The following is a 20,744-nucleotide window of genomic DNA, read 5'->3' on the forward strand; positions in this document are numbered from 1 at the left end:
CTTCAATGGGTCACTAATCACGAGTATATGCAAATTCGGAACAGCCATATCGTAACCAATTTTTGTGTTACAGAAAAACAAAATATTCAGAAAAGCAAAACCTTTACACTTTGGGATATTTCGTATAACTGATAATTATAAAGATATTTTGAAAAAAAGGCATTTTTCTTTAAAAAACAAAAAGGTTACTGTAAAATTAAATTTACGATAAAACTTACAGATCATGTAAACAATACATAAGTAAAGTAACTTGTGAAGCTGTAACGATAATTTGATTTTATTAGTCTTGAGGGGCCAAACGAAAAACACAAACAACTTTTTTCTTTGATATATTTTAAATTGTGTTTTGTTGTGATTTATAGCATCTCTTTCGAATTAAAAATTTATGCAAGTTCCCTTTCAGATGGTGATTTTCACGATTTTTTAAAACTAGGTTTTACAGAAAAAGGACCAACTTTATTTTCAGCGTAACTTGCTGTGGTATATTATGAACCCTCTGTATAAATCATAATTTAAATATGATGTTATTAACCTTTAGGGTATTGAACATACATAAAAACAATATCTTATAGTTTGTATCACATGTTTATTACGAGTGAACTTGAACTATATTTGTTATGGTTCAGATAGGTATAAAAACACGCTGAGCAATCAGTATGGATATAGATATACAAATAATTATTAGAAGTTAGTATGTAGTAAGGCGAGGCGCTATGAATCATTAATGTTATTGTTTAGATATTGGATACCAGTGAATAAAATATAATGTATAGTAAGACGTGTTTAGTCTTTTTAATTAATTAGAACCAGAAGGCAGTAACAACACACTATTTAATACATGGCTGATCCTGCAGACTAGAGGAGGTCTTCTGAAAGGAGCAGAGATGGCGGCACCAGCTTGGAAACGAAGACGGCGAAAACTGACCAGGACCCAGGAAGAATACAGGAACCGAACCCAGTGAAAAGACAAAGTGGAAATAAAATGTAAGTAAGAATGTCTATCTTTATTAAAAATGCTTCCCTCGTTTTTATATTATTATTGAACATTAAATATTTATCTTTTCTGATTTTTGAATAATTTATGAAGTATCGATTTTTTTTTAAGAATATCTATGAATTTTGAAGCATGAAGTGATTTTTGAATTGAATATTTTTATCGAAGTTTATTATATAGGCTATTCTTGAATTTTTATTGAATTTTGAATCTTTAATTGGAAATAATTTCAATTGGAAAGTGCAAGAAACCTAGCGCAAGATCGGAAAGCATGGAGACTACAATGCCAAACTCAACTACACCAGCCTTACACCTAAAGGTAGAAAGGCTTAGGACTAAGTAAAGTAAAGTTGAATCTTTATTGAATTTATTTGAAAAATCTCTATCCGATTTCGATTTTTAGTACGGTTATTTTTGAATATTTTATGGAATATCGAATTTTGTCCAAAAATTTCTATCGAAGTATGAGATATAAACTTATTTTGAATATTTTTATCTAACTTTTGCATATGCTATTTTTTTATTGAATTTTTGTCGAATATGTATACTATTATTGAATTTTTATTAGCCAGTTGTTTTTATTATTGATATTTATTGATTATATAGATACATTTTCATCGATTTTGTGTTAAATTTTGTATGATATGAACCTGAATTAATAATTTTGTGTGATAAATGATATATAAATGATTTTTTTAATGAATAATGATTAGTGATGACATACAACAAACATTGCTATAAGCAAGAGATATATTTTTAACGAACCGACCTGATGAGTCGAGATAAGGAATTTGAAGAACTATATAGATTAGAAGAAGAACTAACAATATTATAAGCTAAATATTATGAGTAGTGTGACCAACTCCAATTCAGTCGAATCCGGGACAAGACTGAAAAAAATACCTGAAATCCGGGACTTTTCAATGAAAATCGGGCCATTTTTTTTTTCAGAAGACGATAATTAAAATACAGAAACGAAAAGAAGTCCACCGTTTTAGTTTTCGTAGAACTATAATACCACGATATAAAATGCATGCGTTTTGGATGTGGTTAGTATTACACTCCAGAAATTGTCCACTTTTTTTTTGTCCACCAATTCAATTTGATGTGAATTCTTAGAAGAATAATGTATTCAAAATTTCAAAATAGAATTTTACCAAAACGTTGAAAATTCGGATGGCCCGGAAGCCTTGACCGGGACACGACTCCGTAATTCGGGCCATGTCCCGGATTTTTCGGGCTAGTTGGTCACACTAATTATGAGGCAACTAGAGAAAATAAGAAACCCACTGCTCTTGTCAAATTAGGAAGGTACTAATGATTTATAGAAGCTTGAACGCTTATTAGAGACCCACTCTGTGTTTTGAAGGGTACCTATTTTATTCATGATTATTCGTGAATAAACAACGGCCTCAAAGCAAGGGATTGAGGTTGTGATATTTTTAGAAGAATTTGAACCGCATAAAATACCTATTTCGTGTTTTGAGTTAACTATACCACCTCCATGGTGCGTATAGATCAGGGCGAAAATTCGGGTTAATATTGGCGGAGAACTAAGACATCCGAGTGAAACCTCTTTTATTAAGGTAAAACGAAGGTATCGGAGCTAGTATATGAAGTGATGATTATGATGTTATATGAAATGATACATGAGATAAATGATATATGATTGTTATATGAAATATGTATATGAAGATGAATTATGTACACTGTAGAAGTGTTATTATGTGGAGAAAAATGAAGAAATATAGTTATAGTACCAAACAAGAAGAAGAGAGAGAGAAAAAAATAATTTTATTAAAATATGTGGGAAAAATGGAAGAAGGAACATAAAATTTGTCAGAAATGTCAAAATAAAGCAGAATTAAGAATAATATCAAATAAGTAGCTAATTATTGAATTGTGTTTAAGAATTAAAGTTGTAAATTTTTTTTGCTCTAAAGTAATGTAAATTATAAATAACTTATTTTTAAATGTATATAATGAATTCAGGTTAAATTTTCGCGGAAAATGGAAGTGTTTGAATTAAGGATAGACAATATCTTACAATAAGTGTTAGTAGATAGTAAGCAAAGGGACACAAAAAGTGAAATTTTTAGACATTCAGCAACAGAGATTAAATCTTTATTATAGGTACAAGAGAGTTATTAGAAGTTTTAGAGACACATTAGAAGTTTTTTAGAGAGATTACATTTTTATTATAGGTACATTATTTTAAAGTTAGTAAGACATATATAAATAAATCAAAAGAAGACTGAAATAGGAATTATTAATAGAGTAAAGGATACATTTTTTTTTACTTATTCGAGTAATATTAGCTTAGCTTAGGACTTTTAGTTAGATACGAGATTTTTATTTAGGTAGATTAGATTATTTCCCTGCTTATAGGAGATGCATATAGGCACTAAAAGACTATATTAAAAATCCCGATAGGTTTAGTCACTGTTTTTATGTGGACACTGTTTTGTGAATGGAGAAAAGACTAAAAAGCAAGACGGAACAGAAAGTGAATTAGTGATAATAATAAACAATTTTTAGGATTAAAAAAAAAACTCTGAAACGTACCATGTTACAGTTAGTTAGGATAGTTAGGAAATTTAATTTTTGAAAATAGTATTAGGTAACCATAAACATTTTGTAAAAGGGAAAGAGGAATATACCGTCAGATATTCTTCTTCTCTTCTTAGGACTTTCTTTTTTTAAAAACGGCGGAGATGTGGTATATTATGAACCCTCTGTATAAATCATAATTTAAATATGATGTTATTAACCTTTAGGGTATTGAACATACATAAAAACAATATCTTATAGTTTGTATCACATGTTTATTACGAGTGAACTTGAACTATATTTGTTATGGTTCAGATAGGTATAAAAACACGCTGAGCAATCAGTATGGATATAGATATACAAATAATTATTAGAAGTTAGTATGTAGTAAGGCGAGGCGCTATGAATCATTAATGTTATTGTTTAGATATTGGATACCAGTGAATAAAATATAATGTATAGTAAGACGTGTTTAGTCTTTTTAATTAATTAGAACCAGAAGGCAGTAACAACACACTATTTAATACATTGCTTACCTACTTTTAATGCTAGAAACTTTTTTAAAAACAAAAATAATAAACACTTTAAAAAAGCTGCGATGAGTTTTCCCCGAAATGTGCTTAATTTTTTTGATATTTCACGTTGAAACATTCGATTTGGAATTTGACGACGAATAAGAACTTACTTTTAATTAGCTACAACTTTGCTTCTACTTAGTATAAAGATTTCATACAGGCGACATTTTTTTTAAATTTTTTATAAACTACATTTTTGTTGAATACTTTTTTCGATAAAATACTTACTCATTGTGTTATTTGCGTAAAGCCGTCTAAAAACGTGTTTTTTTTTTATTAAAAAACGAACATATTCACTCGCAAATAACCCGAAAAGTATTAACTTAGTGAAAAAACTCTATAGAACAAAACTTGCTTAGAATTAGTCAGTTTATCCACCTGATAGCTACTAGATAGTATTAGACTTATTGATAGCTACCTAGCCCTATACAAAGTGACTTTAGAAAGTCCACATCTACATTAGACAACCTAGGGGTATTGAATCTGTAATTCATGGGTTATTTGGATGCGATCAGGTATGTTTGGCTTATGGCTATCTTTTATTATACAGTGCTAGTCAAAAGTCCATACCCCCCCTCTTATCTTTTGAACGGTTATATGTACCTATAATAGTGAAATTTGGAGAGGGGAAATAAACAGACGTAAGCTTCTTAACTAGTCATGACAGGTGACATAATAGTGACAGATGACGTTACAGAGCCAATGTGACCGATAATTTTAAATGGGACCTTATAGCAAGTGATACCTCGTTTGAAAGGTATTCAAAATACCTATTCAGGCATGCTAACTTTTTTCAGTTTAAGTTGATTTTGATTTTGGTGAATAAATTAAATAAATATAATATTGTAGTTTCGCATTTAATTAATAAAAATTTAAAAGTCCGCTTATGGCTTTTTTATCAAAAAAGTTGACGTTTTCCAATTCTCTAGTAGTTTTTACGTCAACGTCAACCTTTTTTACAAGTTATCATAGGCGGAATTTTGAATATTTATTAATTAAATGCGAAACTACAATTTTATATTTATTTCATTTATTCATCAAAATTAGCTTACACTCAAACAAGATTAGTATGCCTGAATAGTATTTTCAATACCTTTCAAACGAGGCATCACTTGCCATAAGGTCTCATTTAAAATAATCTGTCACCGTGGCGCTGTAGTCATCTGTCACTATTACGTCACCTGTCATGACTAGTTAAGAAGCCTACGTCCGTTTATTTCTTCCCTCCAAATTTCACTATTATAGGTATAACCGTTCAAAAGATACGAGGGGGTACGGACTTTTGACTAGCACTGTATAACGCGTGCCATTTGGGGATTAGATATAAGAATTCTATTAAGTTGGACAATTCCAGGAAATATAAAATTTATTAATAATTTCCTATATAGACGAAACTTATTCGAATAAATAACGTTGTTTTAGACTCAAAAATCCAATTAAATGGCATTCCTCAATGGTCTACTCTTAGTGTTGCACTTTTCCTTATTGCCATAAATCACACCGCTAAATCACTTAATCCACTACTCATTTACAAATTAAAGAATTGTTCGAATACTACTGGCCATTAATTTTCTCCCAATAAAACGAAAACAGTAATCATCAGCAAAACTCCAAAGCAGCACATTATACTACCGAAAATCTACCTAAAGAATTTGTTCTTCTTCTTTTTCTTTTATATAGGCAGTACTGCCTGTTTTTCTTCAACGGTGCCTTTCATTCTGTCCCTAAATTGTCATTCCATCTTTTCCTTGGGCGTCCTATACTTCTTCTGGCGTCCTATTCTTACTATCCTTGATTCAGACATCCTGCTTAAGTGTTGATTCCACTCTTCTTTTCTATTCTTTACCCAGGTAAATTGTCTACCCCACATATGCGTCTGATTTCCTAACTTCTTACCCTGTCCCGTAGTCCTTTTCCAGCAATCCTTCTTAAGATCTTCATTTTGTTGGTCTCCAGATGTCTTTGTGTTTTGCTTGTATCTGGTCTTGTTTCGGCCGTGTAAGTCATAACTGGCCTAATAACTGACATATACAGGGTGTCCCGGAAAATAGTGCGTTCCTTTAAGGTATGGAGAGAATACACAATTTGGAACAAAAAAGTCCTATACCATTTTTTTCTAAAGTTAACCGTTTCCAAAAAAAAGTTAACATTGTTTTCCATATACCTGTTTTTTAATGTTTGGAAATTTTAATAAACTGGCAACATCGTACGCACTACGGAATAATAACATAATAAGAACTCGTTTGTGATTGTGATTAACAGTATTTAAAATAATCCAACCTAATAGTAGGTAATACTTATGTATTTACTATTTGTTTACTAACATTATTTTCTTTTGAAATGTATTGAAATACCTATTGCATAATTTTAAAGGAATTACACATCTTTTAACTTTTAACATAAAAACACATCTTTTAACTGAACTAGTATTATGTATTTAGTAAGGTTTAAATGGGTTGAATGCTGAGTATTGCTGAGGGCTTTAACTGAATTACATAGTTTTAATAGTCTACAGTGGAACTTAAATACATCAGATAATGTCTCAGTAATTTGTTTACTTGTGAACTGAAATAACTAAGTTGTACTTACTTGAAAATAATTATTATACCAAATAGATGTTTCAAGTAACCTTTCACAAACACCATTCATAGGTAATAACATAATAGGTAATACACTCACTCGAAAACATTTTCGGCATTGACACTAAACAGGATTCTTTAAAACTATCTGTTTACTATCTATCTTCTATCTATTTATTTACATGGGACTGTCTTGCTTAAATTTGCGTACCGCACATAGTTGTCAGATTTAAATTTGCCTACCAAAATACATTTTAATTTTTTGGTCAAACGGTTGCATTTAGAAAAAAATGTTATAACAGTTTTTTGTTCTACATGGTGCCTTCTGCCTATACCTTTAAGGAACGCACTATTTTCCGGGACACCCTGTATTCGGGCCTTTGTTTCCAATCTTAGGTGTTTGTTTTTCCAAATTGTGTCGTTTAGGCGTCCGGCCGTTCTACTGGCTTTAACTATTTGGTCTTTTACCTCTTCTTCGATATTGTTGTCGGCTGATAGATTAATTTATTATTAATCCCAGGTATTTGAAAGTCGTTACTTGTTGTATAATTTGATTGTCCAATTTGCATCTTATTGGTTCTGTGGATATTACTAAGTTTTTTGTTTTTTTTTGGGCTGATATTTTCATATTTATTTCTTTTGCGTTAATGTTGAACTCGTGCAGTATTCTTTGTAGGTCGTCTTTGCACTCTGCTACTAACACGGTGCCATCAGCGCAACAGAGTTTTTTGTATCTCTTTATCGCCCATTTTGTGCACTATCTAAAATCACCCAGTGAGTATTTTTCTCGTTAAATAATTTTTTTATTTGGAATATTCAATGATTTGTTTCAAGAATTCAAATTAAAAGACAAATTACAACTACAATTCTTGTTAATTTAAAAACGAGTTTAGAAAGTAATAAGTGCCAACTTGAATAATTATTTTAAAGATTGTCATGATCATGCCACTATTATCGTTGAATGATAACTCAAATTTAAATGCATGAAAAGAAATAAATACTTTCTATTATAATCCAGTCGGCCCACCATAAATTCCGATAACCAAATCTACCTGATTACTTCTCTTCTTCTTATGCAATCCACTAATGGATGTTCGCGATCACGTTTGACCATTTTTCTCTATCCCTTGCAGTATGTATTAGGTCTCCTATGTTTTTTAGTCCTGTCCATTGTTTGACATTACGGAGCCATGACATTTTCTTTCTGCCCACTCCCCTTCTTCCTTCGATCTTTCCTTCAATTAAGGTTTGCAGAAACTGATATCTTTCATTTCTAATTATGTGTCCCAGGTATGCCGTTTTTCTCTGTTTAATTGTGCACATCAGTTGTCGTTCTGTACCAATTCTTCTCAGGATTTCTTCATTTGTTATTCTTGCGGTCCAGGGAACTTTAAGGATTCGTCGATAGATCCACATCTCAAATGCCTCTAGCTTATTCATTGTGTTTATATTTAAAGTCCATCCTTCCATGCCATACAGGAGCACCGACCATATATAGCATTTTGTGAATCTTAGTCTTAGGTTTAGGTCAAAGTCAGAGTTCGTAAACACGTTTCTGAATTTCATGAATGCACTTCTGGCTCTTTCTATCCGACATTTAATTTCCATATCCGACATCCAGTCTTCACATAGCCAGGTTCCCAGGTACTTAAACTTTCTTACGCGCTCTACATCTTGGTTGTTATGTGCTAGTCTAGCATTTTGATGTTGACATAATTGACGGCTGATTATAAGGAACTTCGTCTTTTTTATGTTGATGCTAAGTCCCATGTTCTCGCTAGGCTCTCCAATTTTATTAAGAAGGTTTTGGAGGTCTTCTATATTGTCTGCTATTAAGACCGAGTCATCCGCATATCGTATATTATTGACCCAGGTACCATTTACTTTGATGCCGCTTTCGCATTCCTCAAGAGCTTCCTGGAAGATACTTTCTGAATATAGATTGAACAGTAGTGGGGAGAGAATGCATCCCTGTCTTACACCTGTGAGAATTTTTTGAGCTTGCGTTGTTTCATTATCCACCTTGACGACAGCTGTTTGATTCCAGTAAAGAGCCTCTATGCAACGAATGTCTTTTTGATCTATGTCGAGTTGTTTTAGTATATGTACGAGTTTATAATGTTGTACTCGATCGAAGGCTTTTTCATAATCTATAAAGCACATCATTACATCTTTCTTTTGATCGTAGCAGTTCTGAGCTAGCACTTGGGTTGCAACTAGTGCTTCCCTGGTACCCAGGCCTTTTCGAAATCCAAATTGTGAGCAACCAATAACCTTATCGCATTTTGTGGAGATTCTGTAGTGAAGAACTTTGAGGAATATTTTTAAAGAATGGCTCATCAGACTTATCAGTCGGTGCTCTTGACACTTTGTTGCGTTGCTCTTTTTTTGGCAAAGGGATAAAGGTAGATACAAGCCATTGGACAGGGAATTTTCCTTTTTTATAGATTTGGTTGAAAAATCTTTGGAGTATCGTAATTCCCTCCTCATCTAACAATCTGAGTAACTCAACAGGAATTTTATCAGGTCCAACTGCTTTCCCGTCTTTCGAGGTATTTATTGCTCTAGTAATTTCTTCAATTATGATCTCGGGACCAGATAGGTTGTTAATATCTATCACTTGTTCCTGAACGACTTCTATCTCAGGCCTCTCGTCTGCAAAGAGATTTTTGATGTATTTTTCCCATATGAGTTTCCTGTCTCTATCATCTTGTGCCATTTTTCCTTGTTCATTTTCTAAGTTAGAAAACTTCTTTTTTCTATATATTCCAGCTACCTCCTTTAGTTTCTTATGTAGATTGTGGTCATCATGTTGTTTTTGTAACTGTTCCATTTCCTCACACTGTTTCTTTAGCCACTTATTTTTTGCCGTTCTTATCTCTCTTCTTATGCGTTGTTGTTCTCGTTATTTGTCTCGGTTCCCTTGGTTTTTATGTTTTCTTCTTTCTTCGAACATTGCCAGGATTTCGTCAGTCATCCAACTTTTCTTTTGTATTTTTTGTTTATAACCTAATTCTTTTTTAACTGTATCCGTCATTGTTTCCTCTATGGCTCTCCATGTGTTATCCAAATTAGCTTCTCTTTCTAGTTCTACTTTTGTATTCTTTGTTAGTTGTTTGTTTAATTTCATACTTAATTCTCTTCTGGTATTCTCATCTTTAAGTTTAGCATAGTCTATTGTTGGTTCTGGTTTAGGTCTCCTCATATTAGTGATTTTTATTTTTATTTCTGCCAAGAGAAGGACATGGTCTGATGGAACATCGGCGCCAGGGTATGTACAAGTTCTAGTTATTGATGATCCAAATCTTTTGTTAACCATTATGTAATCGATCTGGTTTCGAACTATACTCTCGGGGCGGTCCGCTGGGGCTTTCCATGTATATAAGCGTCCAGGTGGTAGCTTGAACCAGGTATTAGATATTTTCATATCTTCCTCTTGGCAAAATTGATATAGTCGTTCGCCTCGGTCATTTCTCTCTCCCAGGCCGTACGATTACGTCCGTTACCTGATTACGTCTCAGGTAAATTCAATATCGTACCTAGAAAACTGCTAACGCCATATATTTCTAAAACCACTGGTGTCGTACATAAACGCTCGTTTAGTTTCGTAGCTTCCCCCTATATTTATCAATCAACGGTTAAATATTGGTTTTGTCTGCCATTTCGGAGGCTAGTTCAACACCCTGTATAATTAAAAATGGTTACAAAAGCAACAACCGGTATTTGTGCATTGAAAGTCGTTTTCAATACACAAATTTTTTTAAAATGAATCAAATTCTTACCTAGAACAACTATAACTGTTAGAAGATTCATGAACGGGAAGAAATTGATGTCCAAAACCACTGCATATACAAAATAAGCTATGTTCAATGTCATAAAAATTATAACTGCTGATACTAATGTGAGAATCAATGATTCAGTGTAAAACCAAATGCAACAGAAGACAAATAGAGCTCCACCTAAAACCAAGTAGAGATCCCACACTAAATATTCGTCAAAAAGAGCATCTTTTAGTCCCATATCCATTGCTACTATTTTTAATCCATTATATGTCAAATCTGTCTTGATCAGTTCACGATAATATGGCATAATGGCTGTACTACTTGCAAGTGGAAGGAAGACCATGGAGTGTGTAACTTCTGTATCGTTTGAAGTTCCCTAGAACAAAATATTTCAGGTATTATGAATGAAAAGTTATTTTTGAAGTTATACTTCTTTACGATCGAGAGTGAAATTTTATAATTCTGGGCGCATGCGCACAGACAGTATGTAGTTTGTTGCTAATCTTTCAAGTTATGTATGTATCAGCGTAAATAAGTCATTAAAAGAATATATTAGTGTTTTTAGTAAATGTATTATTTATTATGATTTTTGTGTCTTTGGATTTGTCTTCCTCGGGAGTAAGATAATAAAATATCTATAACATTTTTATACTTCACTTGATCTATTTGTCACCGTGATGTGTAACTATATCCGAGACGTCACGTACACGGGGCTTGATAGCTTGGTTGGTAGAGCATTGGACCAGAGATTGAGAGGTCCCGAGTTCAAATCCCGGACGATTCATATTTTTTTTTAATTTTTGGTATTGTTTTAATAAAAATGTTTTGAAAGTGACAGGGAAGAAAGTTAGTTTAATATTTAAATAAAATACAAATACACTGTTAAGTATATTTATTTCATTGAAATTATATAATAGAAGTATAACTTCTTACGTGCATAGAAAGTACACACACATTCTTTTTTTATACATACAACATTTTATCAAGGCTTGATACGTGATTTTTTAAGTAGGTACATTTAGAATAAGCCTGATCCTTTTGTTACATCCCTGACATTCAAATATAAAATTGGCAAATATCTCACTCAAATCCTCAACGCTATTTCAAGAATCTCATACCACGCAAGTGCTGTTTAAGTTTTGGAAAAAATCGGTAAACGCTAGATACCAAATCTGCAGGATATGATGGATGTTTAACTAATTTGTGTGTTTTGTGTCTTTTTGCTAAGGTTTCATAGTTCCCGCTCCATAATATACAAACTAGATAGAAGAAATACTAGAAGACAAATGTGCGAGGAGACCAGGAATATTGTAGTTATGTGTTCCAACAGTATAGTCGATTCGCTAATCTGAGACACAACTATCTACACTACAATCACAATTTAGAAATAAACAAACCAAGACAGGTTGAATGTTCGAGGAGCACTCCCAAATCATAATTTGGGAGTGCTCCTCCTGCTTGTTTATTTCTAATGCATCTTTATTGTGATGGTAGTGTAGACAGTTGTGTCTCAGATTAGCGAATCGACTATACCAAAAACTCATTGGAGTAGCAATTTATTTAAAGCTACTTACGTATATAGGGTGAGGCAGATAACTGGCCTATTAGAAATATATCGAGAAATAAAGGCAACAGAATCATGAAAAGTGGAATAAAGGGGTTTTGAAGGATGATCTATTAAATGAAATTATTTTCATCTCTTTGCAACTTCCGGTTATACCGGAAGTTGCTTATAACTTCGTTTCTTTAAATGGGACACCCTGTATATTTTTACATTTTTGGATTCTCTTCGATGTCTTCTTTCTTAAAATATAAGGTTTTGTAATATTATACAGGGTATTTTAAAAGATAATAACGTTTTTTTATTAATTTCGTAGCAACATTCACACCCTGTAGAATTGTAGTAGTTTGACATCTAAAACTCTACTTACGTTCAAATGATTTTTAATATACTCTACTATTGTTAAGAATCATTAGTATAGCTAAATTTTTAATATTAGTATACAGGGTTGGTCGAAACTCGGAATGAGTATTTTCTGAGTTTTCTTAAATGGAACACCCTGTATTTTTGTTTTGTAGTGAAATGATATTTTATAGTACTTTTTTATTTCTTAAGCATTCTCTATACCTAACTGCTTTAATTTGTGAGTTATTGGTGATGCAAGCTAAACATTAATTGCAACAAAAAATACGTAAAATTTTATTAGGTTGTCCGTGAAAATACTCAATCCCAAATAATTTTTCAGAAATAAATACATATTAATCCAGACTGGTCCTCAAAATTACCAATAATGGTTTAGCTATCGAAATACCTACTTAGTTAAGATTGTTGGTGCGATTAACAATTAAGCACAAATTAAAGCAGTTAGGTAAAGGGAATGCTTAAGAAATAAAAAAGTACCATAAAATAGCATTTCATTACAATACTAAAATACAGGGTGTTCCATTTAAGAAAACTCAGAAAATACTCATTCCGAGTGTCGACCAACCCTGTATACTAAAATTAAAAATTTAGCTATACTAATGATTCTTAACAATAGTAGAGTATATTAAAAATCATTTGAACGTAAGTAGAGTTTTAGATGTCAAACTACTACAATTCTACAGGGTGTTAATTTTGCTACGAAATTAATAAAAAAACGTAATTATCTTTTAAAATACCCTGTATAATATTACAAAACCTCATATTTTAAGAAAGAAGACATCGAAGAGAATCCAAAAATGTAAAAATATACAGGGTGTCCCATTTAAAAAAACGAAGTTATAAGCAACTTCCGGTAGAACCGGAAGTTGCAAAGAGATGAAAATATTTTCATTTAATAGATCATCCTTCAAAACCCCTTTATTCCAATTTTCATGATTCTGTTGCCTTTAGTTCTCGAGATATTTCTAATAGGCCCTTTATTTGCCTCACCCTGTATACAGGAAGAACAGCACAAAGAAGAGCTCTATATCACAGCGGACATGCCCGTCGAAAATCCCTCTTTTGAAGAAACCCAAAAGGCGTTAAATAAGCTGAAAAATCACAAAAGCGCCGGGTACGGACGAGATACCAGCAGAACTTCTGAAACATGGTGGAGACGCACTACATCGCCAAATCCACCACTTAATAACACAAATATGGTTAGAAGAAAGGATACCAGCACGATGGAAGGAAAACATCATAGTGCCCATCTACAAAAAAGGGGACAAAACGAAATGCGCGAATTATAGAGGAATTTCACTCCTAAACACGGCATATAAAATCCTCTCAAACATCATTCTTAGTAGACTAACCCCCTATGCTGAAAATGTCCTAGGAGAATATCAAGCCGGTTTTAGGGCAAACAGATCCACAATAGATCAACTATTCACGCTGAGACAGCTTCTAGAAAAGGGATGGGAGTATAACAGACCCATACACAATCTCTTCATAGACTTTCGACAGGCATATGATAGCGTAGAAAGAAGCCAAGTATGGAATGCCATGGCGGAGTTCTCAATACCAAAGAAACTCATTCGGATGACTAAAGTATGTATGGAGGGTAGAATATCAAAATTACGTGTAAATAATAAACTGTCTGACAGCTTTGAAATCAACAGTGGACTCAAACAGGGTGATGCGTTATCTCCACTACTTTTTAACCTTGTATTAGAGAAAGCCATGAGGTCGGCCGAAATAAGGACAGAACTGCTATCGGTTCAAGGTCCCAAGTTTTTACTAGCTTACGCAGATGACATTGATCTCGTTGCGAGACTCCATCCTATCCACAAAAGCCATTTTCAACAAGGTGGAAGGAGCAACAAGCGAAGTAGGGCTGAGGATTAATGAAGAGAAGACGAAATATATGTGTATAAATAGAACGACACGAAGAGACAGGATAGGACAAAATGTGACGGTCAACACCTTCAATTTCGAAAGAGTACAACGTTTTAAGTATCTGGGGGCCGTAATCACAGGTGACAACGATGTTACTGAAGAAATAAAAGACAGAATCCAATCAGCAAATCGCTGTCTATTCGCACTGGATAAGCTTATAAAATCAAAAAATCTTACAAGAAGTTCCAAGATCAAAATTTATAAATCCATCGTCAGACCAGTACTAACATATGGATGCGAAACGTGGACCATGACAAAATCAAACGAAGAAAAGCTCAGACGTTTTGAACGAAAAATACTTTTTCGGGAAAAATTTTCGGACCTTACCACGACATTAACACAAACCAGTATAGGATCAGAACCAACATCGAATTAAAAGCACTTTACAATGACACCGATATTGTCCAAGAAATTAAATCACAGCGACTAAGATGGACAGGCCACGTGCACAGACTTCATAACGAAAGACTTGTAAAACTGGTATGGGAGGAGATTCCTACAGGCAAAAGACCACTTGGACGTCCCAGAATGCAATGGAGAGATAACATCCAAGCAGATCTCCGGAAAATGAACATTCCATTTGACCCTAGGTTGATGGAAGACCGAACAAATTGGAAGAAAGTTATACAGTCAGCCAGGACCCACCCAGGGTTGTAGTGCTACGTGATGATGATGACTTACGTATATGTAAATACACTACTTACATTTTCAGGCAGAAACGTAATAGGATTGATGTAGTTAAAAACATTGAATACAGAATCATATAATCTGCACTCCAGAGGAACTTCATCCGATCCAGTAGCCAATTCTGATGAATGGAAGTATTTGGAGCAGTTTGCTAAATAGTTTTTTACAAATTCCACATCTTTTTCCTGTAAAATAAAGAATATATAAGAAACGGTTTTTCTATTTTATTAGTGCTATGCTAAGAGTAAAACCAATGTTAAATGTAAGAAGCCTAACAAGAAAAGTTGAAGAAATACACAAAAGTAAGAGAACAATGTTATACGGAAAATTTAGTCATGTGCAGAAAACTAACTGTAGCTGTGACGAATAGTATTGAAAGAGAAATGCCAAAAAAACAGTCGATAGACAAAAAAGAAAAAAAGGATGAGACAAAAACTATTATACAAATGGAAGAAATGTATAAATTCTAAACAAAAAATTATACTGATGAAGATGGCAGAGAGAAATAACGAATTTGAGAAAACATAAAGCTCAAATTTATTATCGTGTCAAAGAAAAACATAAATGTCAGTCTACAAATTTAATAAAGAACTTATTTAGAAGAGTCCACATTCTAAAAAATCGATTTTAGTTTCTTCAAACTAACCATACATACCTTGATTTTGTTGCATGACGATTTTAGGCTAAAGTAGGCAACATAGTTTGTGAGTGACCAAGGTATACAAGGTTTCTTGTTATTATCTTGGACGCACAGTTCTTTGTAATGTTTAATTTTTGTGAGTTTCTTCTGGAAATAACACAACGTTATTAGATCTTCAGCGTTAAAAAGATCATGGCCATCCTCTGCAGCAATTACAAGTTTAGCATATTGGGAATCTGAAATGTAATAATAAACTAAATAAAAAAAAAAGAAGAAAATTGGTTGTAAATGTCAAAATAAAAAAAATATTTACCTGGATTACCACAAAAGAAGTCATCTTTGAGTTGAGCCAGTTTTTTAGCAGATTTTACATGTTTTGATTTCAATATTCGCCATTTTTCCATATCTATCCAATTGGTGTCATTCTTGGAAGGCAATTTTACTTCCTAAAAACAGTATTTTAAAAAAGTTAAGATCAATTCCATAGATATGTAGTTAATATATTTATTTCTATATTGTTCATTTCGTTTTCTGGCTAACATCTTTTAAACATTTTATTAATAACTGTTTTTAATGTAATGACAAAAAAAAATAATAAAATAGAAAAATCTGATAAAATTACAGAACTTACAAGTTTCAAGAAGTAAACCTTAGTAAGTAGGAGTATTAATATTTGTGTACAAACATGTAAAAATGACCAAACTACTTACTTTCCCGTAAATAACTTTCTTGCCTCTGTGATTTGTTCCAGATTTCCGTGTATAATTTGAGCTGTTCAATGGCCTAACTGATCTGTCAATAGTCTGCTGTTCCCTAAGTTTCATTAACCTATATTCTTTTGGATTTTGTGTATAAGGCCCAGCGGGGTCAATAGATTTTATTATATTTTGCCAAGCTACTAGACGATTGGCAATAGATGTTCCCCTTGTACTGAAACCCTGAAATAATGCATGCATAGTTTTACTAAAACTTCACAAATTGTTATAAAACTGAGAATACTAACTATTTTTTACTTATCCTTTAGTTTATTAGAGATACAAGATTAGCTGCATTTATGATTCACTAAGCAATGGAAGACATCTAAGTTCCATGAATATTAATAAAAGCAGAAAAAGCTCTCAAGAATAACAAAGTAGCTATCAAAATGGACAATAGAATATGCAGTCCATTTAAGGCGGCAAGGGGACTGCTACAGGGTTGCTCCACATCCCCTACCCTGTTCAAAATATTCCTGGAAAAAACCCTGAAACCATGGAAAAGAAAGTGCGAAGGAATGGATATACCAGTAAAGAACAAATATCTTACTTGGCACTGTAGAAATCTCTTGATTAATGAGCAACATGGATTTAGGCAGGGTAAATGTATGTCTACAAATCTTGTTTTATATCATGATTACATTGTCAGGGCTTTAGAAGATGGGTACCAAGTGGACTCCATTTATACTGCATACTCCATTCTTTACTCATCTTTAAATTAAGATGTACAGTACAATCTGCCACATCCGGACCTCCCCATATCCGGACGGTTCTGCCGTCTGCATCTACCGAAATCTACCGAGAAAGGCAGTCCTGCTGTTGGATAACGCACCCTCTCATCCCGACTCAAAAGAACTAAAAGATGGCGAAATAAAGTGTCTTTTTGCCCCCAAATGTGATATGCCTCTGTCAGCCTATGGATGAAGGTATTATAATAATATGTAGAATCTATGAAACGTGTCTATCAACGAAAGTTATTGACGGCGTTGATTACTGGAATGTATGAAGGAGAAAACGTTTCAGAGACTATAAAAGAAGTGGTCTTGATATCCGGATTTTGTCATATCCGGATCGGTCTGTCATCACATTGATCCGAATATGATAGGTTTTACTGTATTGGTTTTCCTGAGTGGTTTCTTTCATGGTTGAGTAGTTATCTTGATGAAAGAGTTCAGTTTGTTTTTATAAAGGGTTCACTTTTGATTCCTATCTTGGTCAGTTCAGGGGTCCCCTCTTCTCTTTAAGGGAGTGTTCAAGTATTACGTAACATGATTTTTGAAGATTTTTAACCCCCCCGTAACGAACTCTTATGGGAGTTTAACTATTGTGTAACTCAATTTTTAAAGATGTTTGACCCCCCCCCCCCCAACCTGCGTTACGTAATACTTAAATGGTCCCTAACTTGTTTATTAATGATATTTCTGAGGCAATAAAAGTTTGTCAGTTTTTGCTATTTGCTGATGACCTTAAGCTATATTTCAAAGTTTCAAATCTGTCTGATTGTCTAAGGATCCAGGAAGACTTGACTTCTCTATACAATTGGTATCTTTCCAATTGCCTCCAGTTAAATAAAGATAAGGTTTTGTTATATCCTTTAGCAAATCTAAAAATAATGTTGTGTTTGACTATCACATTAATACAAGCGTTCTATCAAGAGTGACTGAAATAAAAGATTTGGGGGTGTTATTTGACAGTTCCTTGTCATTTATCCCACACATTAACAATTTGTCAAATAAAGCATACCGTAATCTAGGTTTTATCACAAGAAACTCTCGAGGTCTTTCCGTACCCACATATAGAATTTTTTATCTTACTTTCGTCCGTAGCATCCTTTCTTATTCTTCTATAGTATGGTCACCATACTATTCTAACCATATTTACACCCTTGAAAAAATTCAAAATAAGTTTCTCCGGATTTGTGCTTATAGATTAAACTTAAAGAACATGTCTTTGGTGGAATTAAGGTTAAGGCTAAATATCAGTTCCTTAGAAGACTACAGAACTAAATGTGATTTAATTTTTCTCTATAAACTACTTGACCATACCACCGACTATTCTGATTTATTGTCTTATCAACTTTAGATGTAGCAGTAGAATTCTTAGAGACATGCCCGTATTTTCTATAAAACACTATCACACCAACTATGGCAAATTCTCTCCAATTAACAGGATTCCGACACTGGTAACTTTAGTCAATCTTATGATCTGGTGGATACAAGATCTGTAAGATTTAAGCACTGCCTGACTGAGTATGTAAGGAATCGAAGATGAGTGACCTTTACCTTGGAGTCTTCATTTCATTTGATTTTAATTGTCAGATTTTCATTTTAATAATATTTCCAGGAAATTTAATTTACTTAAATGATAATCATTTGTTTAACAATATTTATTAATTATTTATTACTTAGTTTAGTATTTGTGTTATGGTTAGGATACTTTTATTTTTGTTATTTGTGGGGACATCCCGTAATAAATAAATAAATATCTATATACCCTAAGTTTTGCTGATCACCAAATAGTGATCGCACAAGACAAAGATTACATCAGTTTTATGATGAGAAAACTGGAACAGTGGAACATCTGGATACAAAAAATGGGATGGAAGTAAACCTAAAGAAAACTGAATACCTAACAACTAACAATGGAGAATACAGAAATAAATCAGCTAGAAATAGATGAAGGTAAACAAATCAGAGGAACAGACAAGTACAAGCATTTACGTTTCATAATAGCAAACAAAGGAATAACTGAAGAAGATATAAAAAATAGACTAGGACAAACAAGAGACTACATACAAAAATTGAACCCGTACTGTGGGATAAGAACATCAGCATAAAAAGAAGAATATAAATATAATACCATGACAAGAAGTATCCTCACTTATGGGTTTGAAAATTGGACAATAAAAATGAAAAATTGAAGTCAGATATAATAGACTACATCAAACACAAGAGATTAACCTGGTACAGACATGTCAGAAGAGCAGACGCAAATAGTTCAATAAATAGAATAACAGAGTGGAGCTCGATAGGAAGAAGGAAGAGATGAGGTGCACAAAGCAATGGAGAGAAGAAATCTACAGGGAGGGGACTGGCAAAACAGAAATAGCTGGAGAGAATGGTTGAGTGAAGTAATACAGTAGAAATCCTTAGTGTATATAATATAATCTCTTTTGTTAGTATTGTTTATTGAACAAAATGTCCAATGACATTTAAAATATAACTAACTGAAGTATTTCGCTAATTTGTTTGTTTAAATTTCCGGAAAAATAAAGATACCTATTTTTTAAAATTCAAACAATTTACTTAAAAATATTTATTTACTCACCAGTTGTGGTTCCTTGAAATCCGGGATCGATTTTAAAAAAAGTGTTAAACTGAGGCAGGTAGTTGATATGAGTCCAATAAAAGTTACAAGGAATTTTGGATGATAAACAATAACAAAAATAAGCCATCGAATTATAAACATTATTCAAATTTGCAGTAGTCTTTCAAACCTTCCTCAAATTGGAATGTACAAGTACAATATAGGAAGCCTTGGACATGTCATTTTCAATAAAATAAATTATCTCGACTACCTGTAGCCCAACCCAAACTATGTATCAGCAACAGCAAATTCACATTGAATTTAAACCACAACACAGAAAACGCATGATTAAAATTTTGCAATTTGCAACAAATACATACAAACAAGTAAAAATTTAATAAATTGTATTTTTTATTCTGTACATGAGCATTTAACTTGGTTGCCTGCGCCGTATATGAAGTAAATAGGCAAATACTAGACGAGTGAAACCCGAAAAATAAGGAAACTGTAACTGTGTCGAACAAACAAACCATTTAGGAATCTTCTATCTATCGATTTTGTATTAGGATAGCAGAAACAAAAGGAGATCGTCCAATTCTGAGTCCTTAGTTTAGACAAGAAGAGTCTCTCTTTCCTCATCTAAGCTCACGTTCATATACTTTGTTCACGCCCACAAAATGGTGGGTGGACCAAATTGTAAACATTAATATTTTGAAGAATATTTAAAACTGGAAGTCTTTTAGATATAATTATTAGTATTTTATAGTAACTATAATATTATTGCAACGTAATAAATATATTTTAAACAGTTTATTTGTGTGTTTTTTTTAAATAATAAACTAATTTTTGTATTAACTATCATTGCCATCTGTCATCCAAGGCTTCAAGCTTTGACGGAAAGGTATATATTATTTAATTAAAGTTATTTTTGGTAAATTAATTTTAGAACTATACTCAAATTTTATTTTTAACAATCTTCTTTTTTAGTTTGCATAATAATTAAATGTACTATTAAAT

The 20,744-nt window shown here is 32.8% G+C and overlaps 1 protein-coding gene across 1 annotated transcript in view; it reads right to left on the reverse strand.

The window, feature by feature from the left end:
- Window positions 1-20,343, reverse strand: part of LOC126893448 (protein dispatched) — a 57,606-nt gene extending 37,263 nt beyond the window's left edge. Inside the window, exons 1-6 of the mRNA XM_050663653.1 lie at window positions 19,749-20,343; window positions 16,377-16,604; window positions 15,980-16,112; window positions 15,682-15,902; window positions 15,044-15,211; window positions 10,481-10,856 (exon numbers count right to left, since the gene is read on the reverse strand). Coding sequence (XP_050519610.1) covers window positions 10,481-10,856; window positions 15,044-15,211; window positions 15,682-15,902; window positions 15,980-16,112; window positions 16,377-16,604; window positions 19,749-19,889 — 1,267 coding nt within the window. The 5' untranslated portion in view covers window positions 19,890-20,343. The remainder of the gene's footprint in view (window positions 1-10,480; window positions 10,857-15,043; window positions 15,212-15,681; window positions 15,903-15,979; window positions 16,113-16,376; window positions 16,605-19,748) is intronic.
- Between the last annotated feature and the right edge of the window lie 401 nt (window positions 20,344-20,744).

This window comes from Diabrotica virgifera, chromosome 10 (assembly GCF_917563875.1).
Source record: "Diabrotica virgifera virgifera chromosome 10, PGI_DIABVI_V3a".
In the NCBI taxonomy this organism is placed as follows: Eukaryota; Metazoa; Arthropoda; class Insecta; order Coleoptera; family Chrysomelidae; genus Diabrotica; species Diabrotica virgifera.